Below are 16,973 nucleotides of genomic sequence, written 5' to 3' on the forward strand. Positions count from 1 at the left end.
TGCAAATATTTGCTAAATAAAGCTCAAATGTTCATGAAAAAAGAAAAGGCAAATTACACAGTTCTGATGTCATGGTAGATGTACTGTAGTGTGGTGATTTGCAGAATTGTATATAAAAAACTAAAGATGGATGAGGATATAATTCAAAATGCTTTCAAACATCAGATTTCTTAGTTATGAAGCAATCAATGTTTATAAGAAAAATGATGACAGACATGTCACAGTGAAGTACAAAAATGGTGAAATCTGCCCTTACAAGTGAATAGTCAAACTATACTACAATACCTCAGCATTCTGCCCAATTCTACAAAGTTGTTTCCAGTAGTTATTTGCTTAATTACATGGACCTCTCTCACTCACAATAACATTAAGGCATTAAGTAGCTCAGGAGATAGTGCCTTGCTAAAATGACACAGATGCTTTCCGGGTTTTAATGGGTTAATAAACATTTCGATCACGACAGTTCTGCTGATCGACCCTCCAGTATTTCTCATTTATCTTCCTTGGTGATAGATTGATAGATATGTATTTATCAATAAATATGTATTTATCAATCTGATAAAGATATATTTCATTTGTATGTGCTTGTTCATATTTGGGAGCCAGCATGTCTTTTGTGCCAGTTTGGTTGAACTGCCTGGGTCTCTCAGTCAGTGCCTGGGTCTGATTTTTGTTGTCTGCTGGCCTCCTTCTCGGTGTCAACATAAGATAGTGGGGGGTGACCTGGTTGCCAAGGAATGGGTCGTGGCGACTCTGGTTGCCAAGTAAAAATGAAGCAAGATGAGACTACAGCTGGATGACGGAAGGCAGAAACCAACACCATCTGTGTATAAAACTCTGTGCTCACTGTTTAAACTTCAGAATAATATCTGGAAGCTATCTCTAAGCATTTCCAACGCTTGTAACATATGTTCTCATGGAATAAATCCCAATTATCATTTTTTAACCCATTAAGACCAATTCTACAAATGCCGTCTAAATCAGTAGTTCTCACACTTCCAAGATTTAAAAAAAAAAAGCTAAATGATAGCAGATGTGCGAGCTTGTAGATCTGCAATTTTTGAATAGCCAACTCTAAAATCAAAAATAACATGGATGCTTTCCTGTTTTTTTTATTTTTTTTTATGATTTGTACTTTATTTTCTTTTGTAGACACACAAACAGAGAATTTTCTTTCAACAGATGATGCAAACATTTTTTAGACAAGACAATAGACATCACAAGAACATTCTTAAACCAATAACTACATTACTAACGATTATAACAAGATGCTTTCCTGGTTTTAATGGGTTAATAAGAAGTTTCATCTGTTTATTGATTTAATTAATTTATATCTGACAGACATACGGACAGTGAGCTGTTTTTACTAGAGAAAATAAACTTGACATCAACTTGGTCCATATCGAGCTGGATTCAGAACTCTGGGATCCATTTCTGGCAAGCGGTGGCCACCTTCCAGCTTAAGAACCCTGAGGGACAGAATTTCAGAACCACCATTCTCCAGATTTCCGGCTAAGTATGGGTTTATTCCATTTAAATAGGCTTTTGGCTAAATTTGGATAATTGGCTATGTTAAACATAATATTCTACACCAGACACTGTTTGTCTGGGTTTTTCTCCTCCTTCTTATTATATAACCTTTCAAAAAGGTTTTTAAATATGTATTTATAATAAGACTGTCCACTTGCTTGAACTGCGGAACTCTCTCTCTATACAAATGGTTACAAATGGTGTTTTTAATATTGATAGTAACTTGGAGGAAGTTACAATAACCCAAAAGGGTTCCGAATAGAGTTGTGTGGAATTTCTGTTCTATAAAATCCACAGTTTCTCTCCTTGTCTCTCTGCCTGTGTGCAGGGAGTACTCCTAATCCTTATCACCCCACCCGGACAAAATGTAATCCATGTATGGATATATGTTTGTAGATGTGTATGAATGTGTGTGCGTATATGTAGTATGTAGGGATCTACTGTATGTGTAGATAGATATTTTTTTGAATATCCATTACAGTGGCCAATCACTTCAACATCATTACATGAGTTAAGTAATATACCTTTTAGTCATTTGAACTTAGTCCAAAACTAAAAATTGTTTTAATTTGGCCCAGATATTGAATTTAAGATATACTGTAACATATTGTTTATAGCCTAGTAAGCCTACAAAGTACTGCTCAAGCAACATACAGTAGCATGGTCTTATTTGAACCCTAGAAATTCAGTGCCGTCATTCATATTTTTATCTTAATTATACACTTTTATCTTCAATCAGTAACATTAGTATTATTCTCGTGTTGTATGAAGATGTTTTTTCTTTTGGCAAAATTATTCCCATGTTTAATTCCTTTCAGACATATATTTAGTTTTTATTACTGTTAGCTAATAAAACATCAAGTGACTTGGACACCTCATCAGTGTTGTTTCCTGGAGTCACTGGGTATTTCGGGTCTTTCGGGCATGCTACTGCCCTCACTGTCTCCTGGGGGTTAGAGACAGTGCTAATTAGAGGTAAGGGTTAGCCTGGCACTAGCCAGACTGACATCGCGGATCCACTCACACTCGGAACGTGTGTGATTGAATCCATGCTATCAGTCCGGCCAATGCCAGGCCAGGTTAGTTGAGATGTTGCAGCAGGTACTGGCGACACTAGGAGGCTCTAGGCACTGTGGGTTGCCTCCGGGCCTGGTTCCTCCATCGTCTGACCAGAAGTGATCTTCTGTGCGTTGCGTCATCGCTGCTGCTGAGCACAAACTTCTCATTCTGCCTTGATGGATTATTAGGCTATGTTTTGTTTTTTACAAAACATTTGTAAAACATCAGGTAAAACATCAGGTTAGAGAAACGTTAGATTTTATTTTGTACTATTCTTTTCCTGAATTCAGTCTTATTGAAGTTAATTTACTTGGACTTTTTGTTTCGTTAAGTTTATTTTTGTCTTGTGATTTACCATCTTCCTTTTGTTCCTCTGTTTATCAATGCAGCTGCAATGATATTGATGCATAGGGGAGAACGGGGTAAGATGACCCAGTGGGTAAGTTGACCCACCCCCTTTATCTAGAAAACTGTGTTGTCATGTGACCTTAAATCTAGTAAACATCCATCATCCACCACAGTTTTTTGCTGGTCATCTTAAGATTGCTACACGTCAGGTTACAGTATATCAAAGCAAATTTACCCAGGTCTAAAAATGTATATCATACTGTACATGTTGGTAATTTGCCAATGGATAAAACCATGTGAATAATTTAGCAAAGAAATTGTGTGAAGTATTATTATAGCCAATTTAGTCTAAAATGGTGGCTGTGGGCATTCATGAACCAAATGCTCTGGGGTAAATTGAGCCATTTATCCTTTAAAAAAAAAATCATTTCTTTGCTACTCAAATTATGCTGAATGACCTTTCATTTGGATGAATACGCTAATTTAAGAGAAGTTTAAAACATTGTATGAACAATTGCAAATATTGAAAGGTTCTGAATAACAAATGTATTTAATATATTGAGGTTCGGGCTGCTATGATTTTCAACATGCACTGATGTCAGACAACAGAAACCATGTATTATTTGATGTGTTGTTTTTATTGTGTAATTTTGACATTATAGGTTGAAGTTGGTTACATTTTACACACACATATTTACAGTCCATGGACTTGGCTGACATTTTAACATTAGCCATGTGACCGCAGCAGTATCAGTCCCATCAAAAGCACGTGCTGTTTGAGCTATGAACTGCTTTTTTTTATAGATCTGATAGCGCTGTTTAAGGTGGAACCAGAGCTATGCTCTTTACAGACCTGATAACGCTGTTTAAGGTGGAACCAGAGCTACAGTATGATACAGTATTCATACAGGACTGGTCTGTGTTGAACAGCGAAAAAGTATTATAAATATGCATGCTACTATAACCATTTACTCATATTTATCATATTTATGAATGGATCAGAGCAGAACCTAGTAACACATTCATTCAGAATGTCTTGGTGCATGTGTGCGCATGCATGTATGCACATGCACGACCATGTGTGTGCTTGTGTGTATTAGGACGAGGTGTTACATTAACATTCATTCAGAATGTCAGCATGTGCATGTGCGTCTTGCAGTAAAATTAATTCAGATTTTAATTAATGAAAACTAATCTTGAAAATCATGGATTCATAATTACAAATAATTTACCATACAGAACAGAAATACATGGAATTAATATTAAACGTCCAGTCGTCCACATTGATGATGGTTTCTGTATTTGTGATCTATAGCTACCTGCTCTGTGCAGCATGGTAAAAATGGGCTTCATAAATAAATGTGACTTGATTAGCCACAGTCTCTGCTGACAGGTAGACTAGACATCTGAATGAGCTGTTATAACTTCACTGAGTTTAAATGACATTATATTGATGCAAAATTCACTGAGTTTAAATGTCATTATATTGATGCAAAATTTCTTTCTGTCATTTTGTCTGGTTAGGTTCATGCATAGGGTTCATGTACTGTGCTGTTCGCTGCGCCATCTAGTGGTGATGCCAAACTTCTACAGTTACAAGAGAGCCTATTGGAAAGAAGCACATGGTTGACCTTTTTGCTTGTAGTTTTCTTTCAATGAATGAGCCAACCACTTCCCTATGACGTTTGAGCCTAGTAAGTAAGTTGTGCAACCCTCTGGTCAACCCTAGCCTATACACACTATGGCCACTTTTTGTTTTTCTTTGGATGTACTGTACTGGAGATAAGGACAGTGTTCTTGTGGGAAGGCAAGCTTCAAATATCAAAGACAATTAAAACATTTAAGAAAGGCTGATATTTATGATAGTCTACAGTGTTAGACATGCCCTTTTGATGGTTTGACTGAATTGAGTGTGACCAACTGAAATGCCAGAGACAATGTTTTGTGCAGGGGAAGAATGGAATATCTCCTTTGCCGGTTGTGGATTTAGAAGTGTTTACTACATGGGAGCGTTGAGTTGTATTCTTGAACGTGTCCCACATTTGGTCCAAGGTGCATCTAAGATCAGTGGAGCGTCATCAGGGTGCCTGGTGGCAGCAAGTCTAGTCACTGGAATCCCCTTAGGTATGTAGGTAAATGGATCAAAAATGTTTTCAATTATGTTGATCTTTGTTCAGTATGTCAAATGGTGCCTGGTACTACTAATACTAATAATAAATAAATTGAAAATAATAATATTTATGCATTGAATGCAGCTCATGAACACTATGATTTCTATCATTGTCTACCATTTCTTTCTTTCTTCGGATCCCCATTAGCTTCCGCTGACGCGGTCACTAGTCTTCCTGGGGTCCACATAAAACATCATAACATAAAAAACATACAATATTCATACAAACAACAACTGACACCCGTCTGTCTAAATCAAAGTTACATTAAAATGCCAATGATAATTAGATAATACAGGAACATAGGTTAAACATACTGATCATTCTAATTGTGTGGTCTCTCATTAATATTAATAGATTTCTTTGAATAAGTATTTGCTCTTGATTTGTTTAATATTTGCCGATAATGAGTTCCATTGTTGGCAGGCTCTATAAATAACTTTCTTTTTGTATTTCTGACTTTAGTTTTGGAAGTTCCAAATACCCTGAGCTTACCTGTCTGGTTTGATAACTATGTTTTAGACCTGCATTAAATAATTGATCTCTGAAGAAATATTTAAAAACAGCTCTATTACTAGTACTCATTGCTATAGAGTGTTTGTTCAGTAACAGGAATCTCCATGTCTCTCCAGCTCTTAATTAAACAGAAAATGCATTTTCAGGTCAGAATACCAGTTTTATCCAATCAGGATAGAGAACTTGGACAGGATACAGATGAAACGAGTGAAATTGGAAGTGATGACACAAAGAAATGAGCAGCTGATAAATGGCTACTCTCTGATTGAATTTTTTTATTTTCTGTTTATCAAAGAGCTGGGGAGACCTGTTACTGACCTAACCAAAACATATCACTTACCCTACCTTTTTTAAAGAAATATCATCACCTAATGTATCAACATCAATTAAAACAGGTGCAATTAAGATTAACCTGAGTTGATATGTGAGATTGAAAATGTCCCAGGTAAACAAGGGAATTTTACTTAAGTAGACCCTGTAAATTGTATGAGCCTACTGTATGAGGAGCACAAAACTTAAAAGCAGTTTTCCCAAGTAGTTTTTTTATGCTTATATTGTTAAAGGGGCTTTTCTTACCCTTTATTCAATAGGTTCAATAGAGAGATGGGAAACATGGAGATACAATGCAAGTGACATGCAGCAAAGGGCTTTGCTGTCAGACATTTAAGCCCATGTGATACATGCCACTAACCACTCAACAAGTAGCCTTGGGAACTAATGGTTCCTGTGCCATATGGCCCATAGGTCAGAAGCCCATCTCCTGTTTCTTTAGTGTGAGGCAGCTTGATGTACAAGTACAGTACACCACCTGGCCATGATGCTAGTATGTCAGGGGGACTTCAGGCCAGTCTACATAACTGCAACTGCCATAGGGGATAATGGTTTCAAGTAGTTGCACGTTGCAAGGAGTTGCATTGGTGTAGACTGGCCTTAAGTCCCCCTGACATACTAGCATCATGGCCAGGTGGTGTACTGTACTTGTGCATCAAGCTGCCTCACACTAAAGAAACAGGAGATGGGCTTCTGACCTATGGGCCATATGGCACAGGAACCATTAGTTCCCAAGGCGATTTTATAAATGGTAACCAATGCCTCCCTACTCAGCATCAAGGGTTTGGATTGTGTGTAATGACTAGACCACAACTATTCGCAACTCCTTGCAACAAAACAGGTTTATGGCCAGTCCACACCAATGCAACTCCTTGCAACTGCCATAGGAGATAATGGTTGCAAGTAGTTGCCTTAAACCTTGATGCTGAGTAGGGAGGCATTGGTTACCATTTATAAAATCCTCTTTGGTATAACTTGGCTGGGGATTGAACCCATACCTCCCAGTTTCAAGTTGAACACTCTACCCACAAGGCCACTGAGCTGGGTCCAAATAGATTATATGTATATTTTGGGAATATTTTTAGGCATGGTATTCCATGTTATGTAACCCTGTTACTGTATGTATAGTTAACTCTCTTCCAAGCAAACAGTGGTGAATCCCCGCCACTGTAGATCTTTTACAGCCAATAGCGTATACTTAAAGTTGATTACGGTAATTGTCAACAATATCGAAACACATTGCTGACATCCTGGACCCTGATTAATTTAATTTTAGATATATTCTGAGATGACAGAAAAGCTTTCCAAATTAATTGAAATGTATTGGCAAGCTTAATACCTATGACTGCTACACTAGAAGTGTGCAAATGTATTGGGGAAAGATGATTCACAAGTAAACAATAATACATTCAAATCTTTATAAAATTAGAGCAAACAGCTGATGTTCATTTCTCAAATGTTCATCCTCTATATCATACCCTCAATACATTTGAGACCTAACAATAAGTAGTAAATTATGTTAGTTATTCAATCAAATGCTGTAATGGCAAAGGAGGGTGTCACTAAAACAGACTGCTAAAATGAACATTACACAATATGACTAAAAGAGTGATTGGTTTGACTGGTAGCATGAGCACAACAAGTTCATTGACACACCTACAGTACCACAGCAGTAGGAGCAAATTCCATAGGTCATACAGAGTTCAAACCAGAGCAACAACAACATGAATGAGAAAAACATCAACATATGTCTCTCTTGCACTCTCCTGGTGGCAAAATGAATCATAACAATTTATGATGGGGTATCACAAATCAGTCAGACTCCTGAACCCATGAGAGGCCCGTAAATCAGTGAAAAAGTGACAAATTTGACTCAACAGCACCTAGTACCTATACCCTCAATAATAAGCCAGGGCAATTACAAATTCTTTGATGGAGGTAACACTACAGACAGTTTACAAAGTGCTTAACCACTTAAACAATTTTCTAAGATATTTCTTATAACCAATCTACAAACTCACAAGCTTGTAGATCTGCTATTTTCAAAAATGTTTATTTTTTGCCTATAATGACATTCCTTACATCTTTATATAGAATGTGAACCTGTTGCCCATGTAAAGGGATATTTCACTTTCAAACATGTTTGGGTTATATTAGACTTTCAAACATGTTTGGGTTATAAGTTTAACGTCTACGCAGGCTTTTGTTAGCACCCCAGACAATTTTTAAGTTGCTTGATTCAGTATTTAGATATTTGATATTAATTTGATCAGACACACCCCCTTCCTATACAAACCCATTGTAACTTCAAGCTCCATTTTAATCATGATAGATTCATCGAAAACACCAGTCCTTGGTTCTGGTGACTGATATTGTCCTTCTAATGCGTGAGGGAGCTGTGTTTTTTCTATTCCTTTTTCATTTTTTTAAATAATGTTTTGGGGAAAAATGATTTGAAAAAATAAACAATTTAAAAAAAAAAAATAATCAAAAAAGTAATCAAAAAAACATGGACCCCTCACAACGGGTGTTTTCGATGAATCTATCATGGTTAGAACGGAGTTTGAAGTTACAAAGGGTTTGTATAGGAAGGGTGTGTATCTGATAAATATTTGATGAATATCAAATATTAAATACTGAATCAAGCAACTTAAAAACTGTCCGCGGTGCTCACAAAAGCCTGAGCAGATGTTAAATTGACCCCAAACATGTTTGAAAGTGAAATATCCCTTTTAATGTGAAATTGGCTAGCCAATTTTTGTGTAGCCAGATGATTAGAGATCTCCGCCCATAGGTCAGGTGACCAGAAATTTTAAAAATAACTGCATCGCAGAACGAATACAAAAATGTTAAAGTTGCGATCGGGTGGCGCAGTGGTAAAGTCCCTAACCACCACCACGGAGGTTGTGGGTTCGTATCCACCGTGGTGCATCCGGCTTTGTCGGGCGTCTATGCGAACACAATTGGCCCGTGTTCGGGGGAGGGAAGCCGGGTGGGGGGGGGTGATATTGGTCATTGTATGTACTCCTACGGGCTGGGGCGGCACCTGCCAGCGGGGAGTGCTGGGCGGGAGGAGTAGGACGAGGGCTCTACAACGTCCTCCCGGTGGGGGCTCCTCACTGGCAGGTGAGTCAGTAGGATACAACAGCAGTGACAACACAGAAATGTGTGTGGGGAGGGATCAATTGACATTAAGGCTAAATTGGGGAGAAAAAGGGGTAAAATGTTTTGGCTACTCTAAATTCAAGAGAAAAAGAAAGAAAAGGATGAAGTGAATACCTGTAGATTAGGATACTCTTTCACCAGGTGTATGGATGGATGGAAGGACTCGAGTCGAGGTGGATCTTCAATCATCAAGCTTTATTTCGTGCCGGCAGTTATAAATAGCATAGCATAAGCAAGCAATGCTCCAGATCATCTCAGTTCCATTCCTCCGTTCGATTGCTCGATTACACACACATTAGTAATATTTTTATACCCCTTCTGTCAGTAGGCATTAGGTCTCTCCTCCTCTTCTCATCTATTTCTTAATATTAGGAAATATTAACCATCTTGTGACTAGGCCATATGGTTATCTGCACAAAATACATCAATTTCCCCATAAGTTCACTTTGACCTAGTGTACAACTCATGATATGCCTCTCTGTCCGATCCATCTCCTGTGGGAGCCATCTTCTCTCCCTTCGTGGTCACTTTCCCAGACGTGAACTCATTGTTTGTCAATCATGCTTAGAACATTTACTTTAAGTAGGCAGAGTAAGTGTAAACAAAGTATCTGTACTCTAACTACTTTTTATGCTTTTCATCATGAATCATCATTTTCTGCACACAGAGTCCCTAGGCCTCTAATCCAGAGGCCTTTATTACTCTAATGCATGGGTTCTTCCGCCACTACAAAGACTTTAAAGTTGCCAGTCCTTCATAATCTAAATGTTTCAGGATTGTTTTTCAAAGCGGTAGCCTAGGGATAGGAGGTGTGTCCGCTATTCTAGCCCACATTGAATTAGATGTCACCATCTCTGATTGTCTCTCTACACAAGACTAGTATGTTTTGTGTTTTCTTCCTTTAGGGGTAGCATATAAGTTTATTTACCCTAGAAATATTTTTAGGGTAAAAATTATGTGTTGTCAGAGTCCAATTTACCATGGAGATTTTATTTTGAAATAGACACTGCAAGGGAGCAGCTGGCATTAGGTCTAATCAATGCATGAGAAGGAGAGACTGTATCAGAAAGACTATGAAAGAGAAAAGCAGAAAACAAAACAAAAATTTTATCAGGGAGAGCTGATAAAACCTCACTGACAGGGATGACACTGGTGGTATGTTTGTTGTGATCATTTGAGTTTGATGCTAATACTATGTTTGATGCTAATTCTGTTTTTTTGTTGTTTGATGCTAATGCTGATACTAAATTCATTGCTTGATAAATATTTTTTTGTAAATGCTTTTGATTCAATGTTTTGTTTTTTTAAATGACTGGATAAGGTAGCCTACTTTGTGTTGTGATTGTGTAGTTTCCTGTTTTTTTTTTTTTCTTGACTTGTAAAAATAAAAAATAAATATTGACATTGCTTGGATAACATTGTGATGTGTTTTGTCTTACATATGGGTTAAATGGTAACCTTTACAAAGTGTTGTCACTTCACCTAAAGGCCACAAAGCCATGCTATAGGGTATATACTGTAGTATGATGCAATTGCTAATAATGAATAATAATAATACATTTTATTTGTATTGCACTTTTCATTCACAGAGAATCTCAGAGTGCTGCATGGTTAAAACATATTATCAATCATAGAAGGTTAAAAGCAGGGTTTAAAAATGTATAGCACAAAATGATATTGCTGACAGTGGTCACACAATTTAACACAAAGGCCTTCCGAAATAAAAAGGTTTTTAGGCTTTTAGAGTCCAGGGTCTGCGGTGCTCTTAAAATGATAGGAAGGATGTTCCACAGGCACGGTGCTGCCGAGCAGATGGCCCGGTCCCCCATGGTGCATGCGTAGCTTGGTACTGGTGACCTCACGGAGGAAGCTGTTCGCAGAAATGTGTTCACTTTACTTGAAATATGTTCACTTTACTTGTGACTAGGTGACAAAGTCAAAGTCATGCTATAGTGTATAATTAATGCATTACAGCACTTGTCTTTGTGCCTTTATAACTGGACATTACTGAACATTATGACCAGTACTTATAATGCGTCATAAATGTTATAAGTTGTCATACATGATTATAAACATTTATAACAAGTGTTATAATGCAATGCAATGCAACCCTGAATGTGCATATAATGCATTATAGACCCAACCTTAATATACAGTCTTACCCAAATCTATGAAAAGGAAATTGTAAAATCACCATAGAAACAACTGCCATCTGATCTCCAATTCTTGTCGAAAGGAGGAGTCATTCACTGCCGCCTGTGCTGTTTACATTTCTGACTAATAAAGTGTTCAATCAATCAATCAATCAATCCACTCACATCGCTGTCCTCTTCATCTGTGCAGAGAAATGCATCGCTGATGTCATGTCTACAGCTATTGAAGCCAGAAGACACACGCTGGGGGTTTTCCACCCTACCTTTAACCTCCTGAAGATAGCTAAGGACTTCTTGGAGGAAAACCTTCCAGAAGACGGCCACGTGCGAGCCTCAGGGAGGCTCTGTGTGTCTCTGACCAGAATGTCTAATGGGAAGAATGTTCTAGTGTCAGAGTTTGACACCAGAGAGGAACTCATCCAGGTAGGCTACTGTCCTTGTTATGTCTTGCCTTAAAAGACAATTTGAGTTATATTTGCTCAAATGTATTTCATGTTTATATCTTCGATACGGTTAGGGTAGAATGCTGGGATATCTGGCAAGGGAAAGTGATCATTAACTCTTCCATCCATCCCTTCCATTTAAAGGTCCTATATTTTGGAAAGACCTACCTGACCTACTCTTCTAATATTTTGTCTCCTTTCACAGGTTCTGATGTGCAGCTGTTTTTTCCCTGTGTACTGTGGAATGGTTCCTCCCTCATACCGTGGAGTAGTGAGTTGACAATATAATGCCTGTTTATATTAACCTATTAACCACTTAACCACAGGAATCCTAGTGCCCCTATTTGGGGCATATGATAGGCAAACATTTGGTGAACATTTTGTAGGTAATAGCATATCTACGAGCTTGTAGATCGGCTTGTAAATCTGCTATTATCAGCGAAGAGATTTGGTGTAGAGGGTAAACGAGGAGGGAGCCAAATACAGACACCTGGGGGACCGATCAACATTGGTGGTTAAGTGGTGGGTTTTCCCATACGATAAATATCAAAAATAGCAGATCTACATGCTCACAATGACGTGTTGTGAGCATTGTGAGTGTTGCGATGTGGTGTATTTGAAACAATTTGAAAGTTTTTAAAATATTTTTACAACCTTGAAAGTGATTGTGCTGTGTGCCTCCCCCTCCACTCAGTGGTATATGGATGGGGCACTGAGCAACAACATGCCACTCTGTGAGCAGAGAAACACCATCACTCTGATTCCCTTCTCCGGTGAGAGTGACATCTGTCCCAGAGAGGGAATGCTCAACTTCCTGGAGGTTAACGCTTACAATGTCAGCATCCAGATCAACACTGGCAACGTGCACAGGGTCACGACCTCTTTCTGCCCTCCAGAGCCTAAGGTCACGTCAGCCTTTGGCACTGCTCCTCTTGTCCCTATTTAGCTAGTTTTAGATTTGTCTAATTTAGCTGTTGTGAAAAGAGAACAAGGCAAAAGGCGAAATACTGTAACTTGTGTGTGATTGCCCACATTTCCTTGGTAAATGGAAGGTGATTATTTTTAGACTTTGGAGGAAAGGGCAGAGGATAGTGGAGTGATGTGAAAACGTAATTTTTGATGAAGAGTGTAGCATATGAAAGGACACTTTTGCGTTTAACGTTTTCATTAAGAGAGAAAAGGGGAAAGGAGGCTTTCCTCAAGGTTCAGCTAACTAATGCATTGATCACATGTATACCCACAATGTTATGGGTTCAAATTCTGCTCAGGACAAGGATCATTGAAGGCAAGAGAAAAGGATATATATATACTGTGTGTGTCTGTGTATATATAGAGTATACGTACAACGTCACACTATCTGCAAATGTGTCCACTGGAGGGTGCTGAAGCTGTGCACACACTGGGTTGCCTTATTTGTACTGATGTACTGTCATTTTCGTGTAAGAGTCCCTTTTAACTGTACCAGAATCCAACTGTAATTCTTTTTAACTCAACAGAAGTTGGCTGAGATCTGTCACAATGGCTACATGGACGCTCTTCACTTCCTGAGAGAGAATGGTTAATAACTTCCTCTTCCTTTTTTCGAATGACGTAATTTCAATATTGAGGGTTGTGGTAACTCCCCCACAAATACTTTAAATGAATAAATAATCCCTGTACAATAAATGTATAGGAATTTGGTGGCATTGGTAGTATGGTACCCAAATGTATCACCGGCATGAACAGTTGCATCATCATGCAACAGACATGATCATGTACATTACATTACATTACAGTCATTTAGCAGACACTTTTATCCAAAGCGACTTACAATAAGTGCATTCAACATATCGTTGCTGTCCGACAGAAACCAGCTAACTCCATTTTGACGCTTTTTTTCCATAAATCAGGGCCACCATTTACGTCTGTGTGTTGGTAAAAAAATATTGCACCAATGAAAAACATTAAAAAGCGCTTCTGACAAAACCAGCTAACTCCATTGGATCCTCAAACTTTCTGCTAAACCAGCTGACTCCACCAAAGGGAGGTGGCCTTAGCTGGTTTTGCTGACTCTAGGCTCCACCCCCTTTTTACCTCCAACCTCATAGAGTACAGAAGTCTTGACGTCACACTATTTTTGGAACACAGTTCTTATTTGACGCGATATTAAATACGTCTATGGGATTCAGAATGGGGGTGGAAAACCGCGAACCAGGTAGACAAACCTAGGATGTGTAAATTACGTCAGACTTCGGAGCTCTAGCTTAGAGGTCCATTTAGCTGTTCTTATCAATGATGAACAAAGTCTCCTAACTCCACTTTTTTTTTTTTTTTTTCATTTCCTGAACATTTTTGGGGTTAGCTGGTTGCTAGAGATATGTATGTATACATATGTAATGTATAGACACATTATGTATTACAACATATGTAATGTATAGACACATTATGCACAAATGACACCTTCATATATGTTTCCGGTTCAAATCTGCTGCTGAGCCAATCAAACAAACTATGAAAAAATGAACCAGAACAGGAAACGGGTATGCCACATTCTGGAAACCCGGGACTACAGTTATGCACAGAGCCTATAGACGGATTTCCGCGCGACGTCATCACAGAGCAGAATGCGCAATCTGCGCATGCTCGGGGGAAACGAATTGTTGCACCGTTCACTCTGTTGTTGTGTTCAGGAGTTAGATAGCCATAATTATGCTATTATAGGCATAATAGGCATAATGCTGCTATTATATACAAACAGATCCAACTTCCGACAAATCATTTTTATTGAGTAAACAAGGTATTACAAACTGCATAATTTAATCTACTTTCATTAAACCCGGTGAAGATCATTTCTTTTATGAATGGACATTTGACCAGAGCTGCTGCGGGTAATGGTGCCCTCTATAGGCTTACCCCTCCTCTGCGCGGTCATATCCTCTCATGTTTACTAACAGGAAACCCGTCTATAGCTTCTTGGAGATGATTTATCCTTGATGAGGATTAAGGTATAAATCTGTATGTTAGTATTAGTTGTGATGAATTATAAAGATTCACCACATACTCTCATGAGCAAAGTGTTTAGAAGACCTGATGTACATTGGAATAGCAGGCAGACTAGATATGAGTCTCATAAAATGGTTGATTTTCATCCCTAGACCCATGCTATCTCCTAAATGAGGTGTAACCCATGTCCATTACAGGGTTCCTCAGTGTCATGGCTGAGGCAGAAGCCCCTAAACCCCCATGCTGTGAGCTGGTGACTGAAGAGACACAGTCCAGACAGAAGCATCCCCAGAAACAACTACACCGGTGGCTGGACCACACAGTGATACACAACCTCCCTGTCAGTATTAAGAAAGGTAAGAAGTCACAGTTTCTACTGTCCAGTTTGTCCCGTGACATGATCAGTAGTACAATTTTACAATAAGGAAAACTAAAATGGCACTGTGTGTCACAGATAGTATTCTGATGAGTCCTACACCCTAAAATAGCATTAAAGGGGAACATCATGATATTGTTGGGCTAACATTCCATTGGAGCCTTAAAGGGTCTACACCATGAATTTTAACTTTTCCTACTTTTTTGTGTGTTTTTGGTCTCCCCTACCTCTCTTCTATCCCCAAAAATACCCCAGTTTGAGCACTCAGGCTTTCACAGCATATCTGGGGTTTTATGTAAATTGGTCTCAAAACAGGCCAAACTGATTTGGCCCCGAAAGTGACGTCACTAGCGGTAGAGAAAAAAGAAAAAAAATCTCTTTTTTGTTTTACTTTTTCCACTCAGAACCAGGAGATAACATGCATACAAACTGGCTCAATAGTGCCACGTGCAAATCAGGAAAATGTGGTATTGCAGGTGAAAGTGCTTTATAAGCCAGAGAGAAGTTAGTTGGAATGAGTATATCTGAGGCTTGATTTAGGCTCAAACCTTTTGAAAAACGTTTGAGTGACATAAACAATAGATATTATTATTATTTTTTTTTAATTCATGCATCATGGGAGTTGTAGGAGTACAGAACAATTGTCTCTCTCAATATGGGGGTGTATCATAAATATTGTTGTTTCAGATAATCCTCCACTTAATTCTCCCTTGTTTCCATTTTTCTCCGAATAGAGTCGTTATGCCAGTTCCCCCTATGTGTAAAGTCTCTATCACTGCTAAGTGCTAACTCTACCGTTGGTCTTGTAGAGGGTGCATGTATACAACCACGTGTCTCCTCCACATTCAAACCCTTTAAGAATTTCTACGGTTTCCTGTTCAGAGATTAGCATAGCTTTTATTTTAAAGGAATTCATTCTAACTTTAAGTTTGGTATAGGTGTTTGAGTCAATGGAAAGTCCATATACCTGTGTGTGTGTGTGTGTGTGTGTGTGTGTGTGTGTGTGTGTGTGTGTGTGTGTGTGTGTGTGTGTGTGTGTGTGTGTGTGTGTGTGTGTGTGTGTGTGTGTGTGTGTGTGTGTGTGTGTGTGTGTGTGTGTGTGTGTGTGTGTGTGTGTGTGTGTGTCAGTGCTGTGTGAGTCCTGTAGGAGGAGCCATACAGGAGGTGATCAGTTGAAAGAGTTTCTACCAGTCAAGGTGGTGTACTACCTCCTACTTCCCTGTATTCTGCTTATGGAGCTGGCCTTTATACTGGTCAAAAGGTAAGACACACTGAGCACAGAATGGTTCCTCTGAACTAACTAGAGGTCCTATAGGACCAGTATCTTTGTTTATAACCATCTGATGTTGTCTGGTTTTGTGGCTGTACTGAAGACTGTTGACCATAGTTGGAGACTTCTACAGGCAGACATGGATGGCTACAGGCAAGCAGGCCAACAGGTGAGTGGCAGTGCACACCTCGCAGGTCCTGCTGTTACATAATCCTATTTGTTTCACTTGGATGTATTCCTAAATCTGATACAATTTGAATAGGTGCGCGCCTCAGCGCACTCAGGTTTCTTGTAGAGTGTGATCGTTATTATAGTGTCGAGTTGGAAAGATAGAAGGATTACACTGAGTAAAACTGTAGGGCCGTAGGGCAGGCTGTAGGGCCAAAAATATTTCATGTTTTACAACTGAAGAAATTAAGGTTGGTTTATCTGTATACTTCTGCTAACAGCAGAATCTGTCAGCACCACTGCCCTTAACATGTAGTGTTGTTGTTGGTAGGAAAAAACACAGAAGCACCATGGAAGTGGACTAAGAAAGGGGAGGAGCCAAACCGAGTTGCTGTTTCTCACACAAAAAAGGAGGTGGTGCCCCCAGAGGCAAAAAACGAGAGGGAAAAAAACGATATATTTTTT

The 16,973-nt window shown here is 38.8% G+C and overlaps 1 protein-coding gene across 1 annotated transcript; it reads left to right on the forward strand.

Annotated features, from left to right (window-relative positions):
- Positions 1-4,571: 4,571 nt before the first annotated feature.
- LOC311046917 (patatin-like phospholipase domain-containing protein 2) lies at positions 4,572-16,335 on the forward strand (the record flags this gene model as incomplete). The annotated part of the gene is made up of 7 exons (XM_084059496.1): positions 4,572-5,061; positions 11,460-11,692; positions 11,918-11,983; positions 12,407-12,616; positions 13,209-13,269; positions 14,892-15,050; positions 16,199-16,335. Exons 1-7 carry the CDS (start codon positions 4,863-4,865, stop codon positions 16,333-16,335), a joined length of 1,065 nt encoding a protein of 354 aa, XP_083915622.1. The 5' UTR covers positions 4,572-4,862.
- Positions 16,336-16,973: the final 638 nt, after the last annotated feature.

The sequence above is a fragment of the Gymnoscopelus microlampas genome, assembly GCF_963454915.1.
Source record: "Gymnoscopelus microlampas genome assembly, chromosome: 6".
Taxonomy (NCBI): Eukaryota; Metazoa; Chordata; class Actinopteri; order Myctophiformes; family Myctophidae; genus Gymnoscopelus; species Gymnoscopelus microlampas.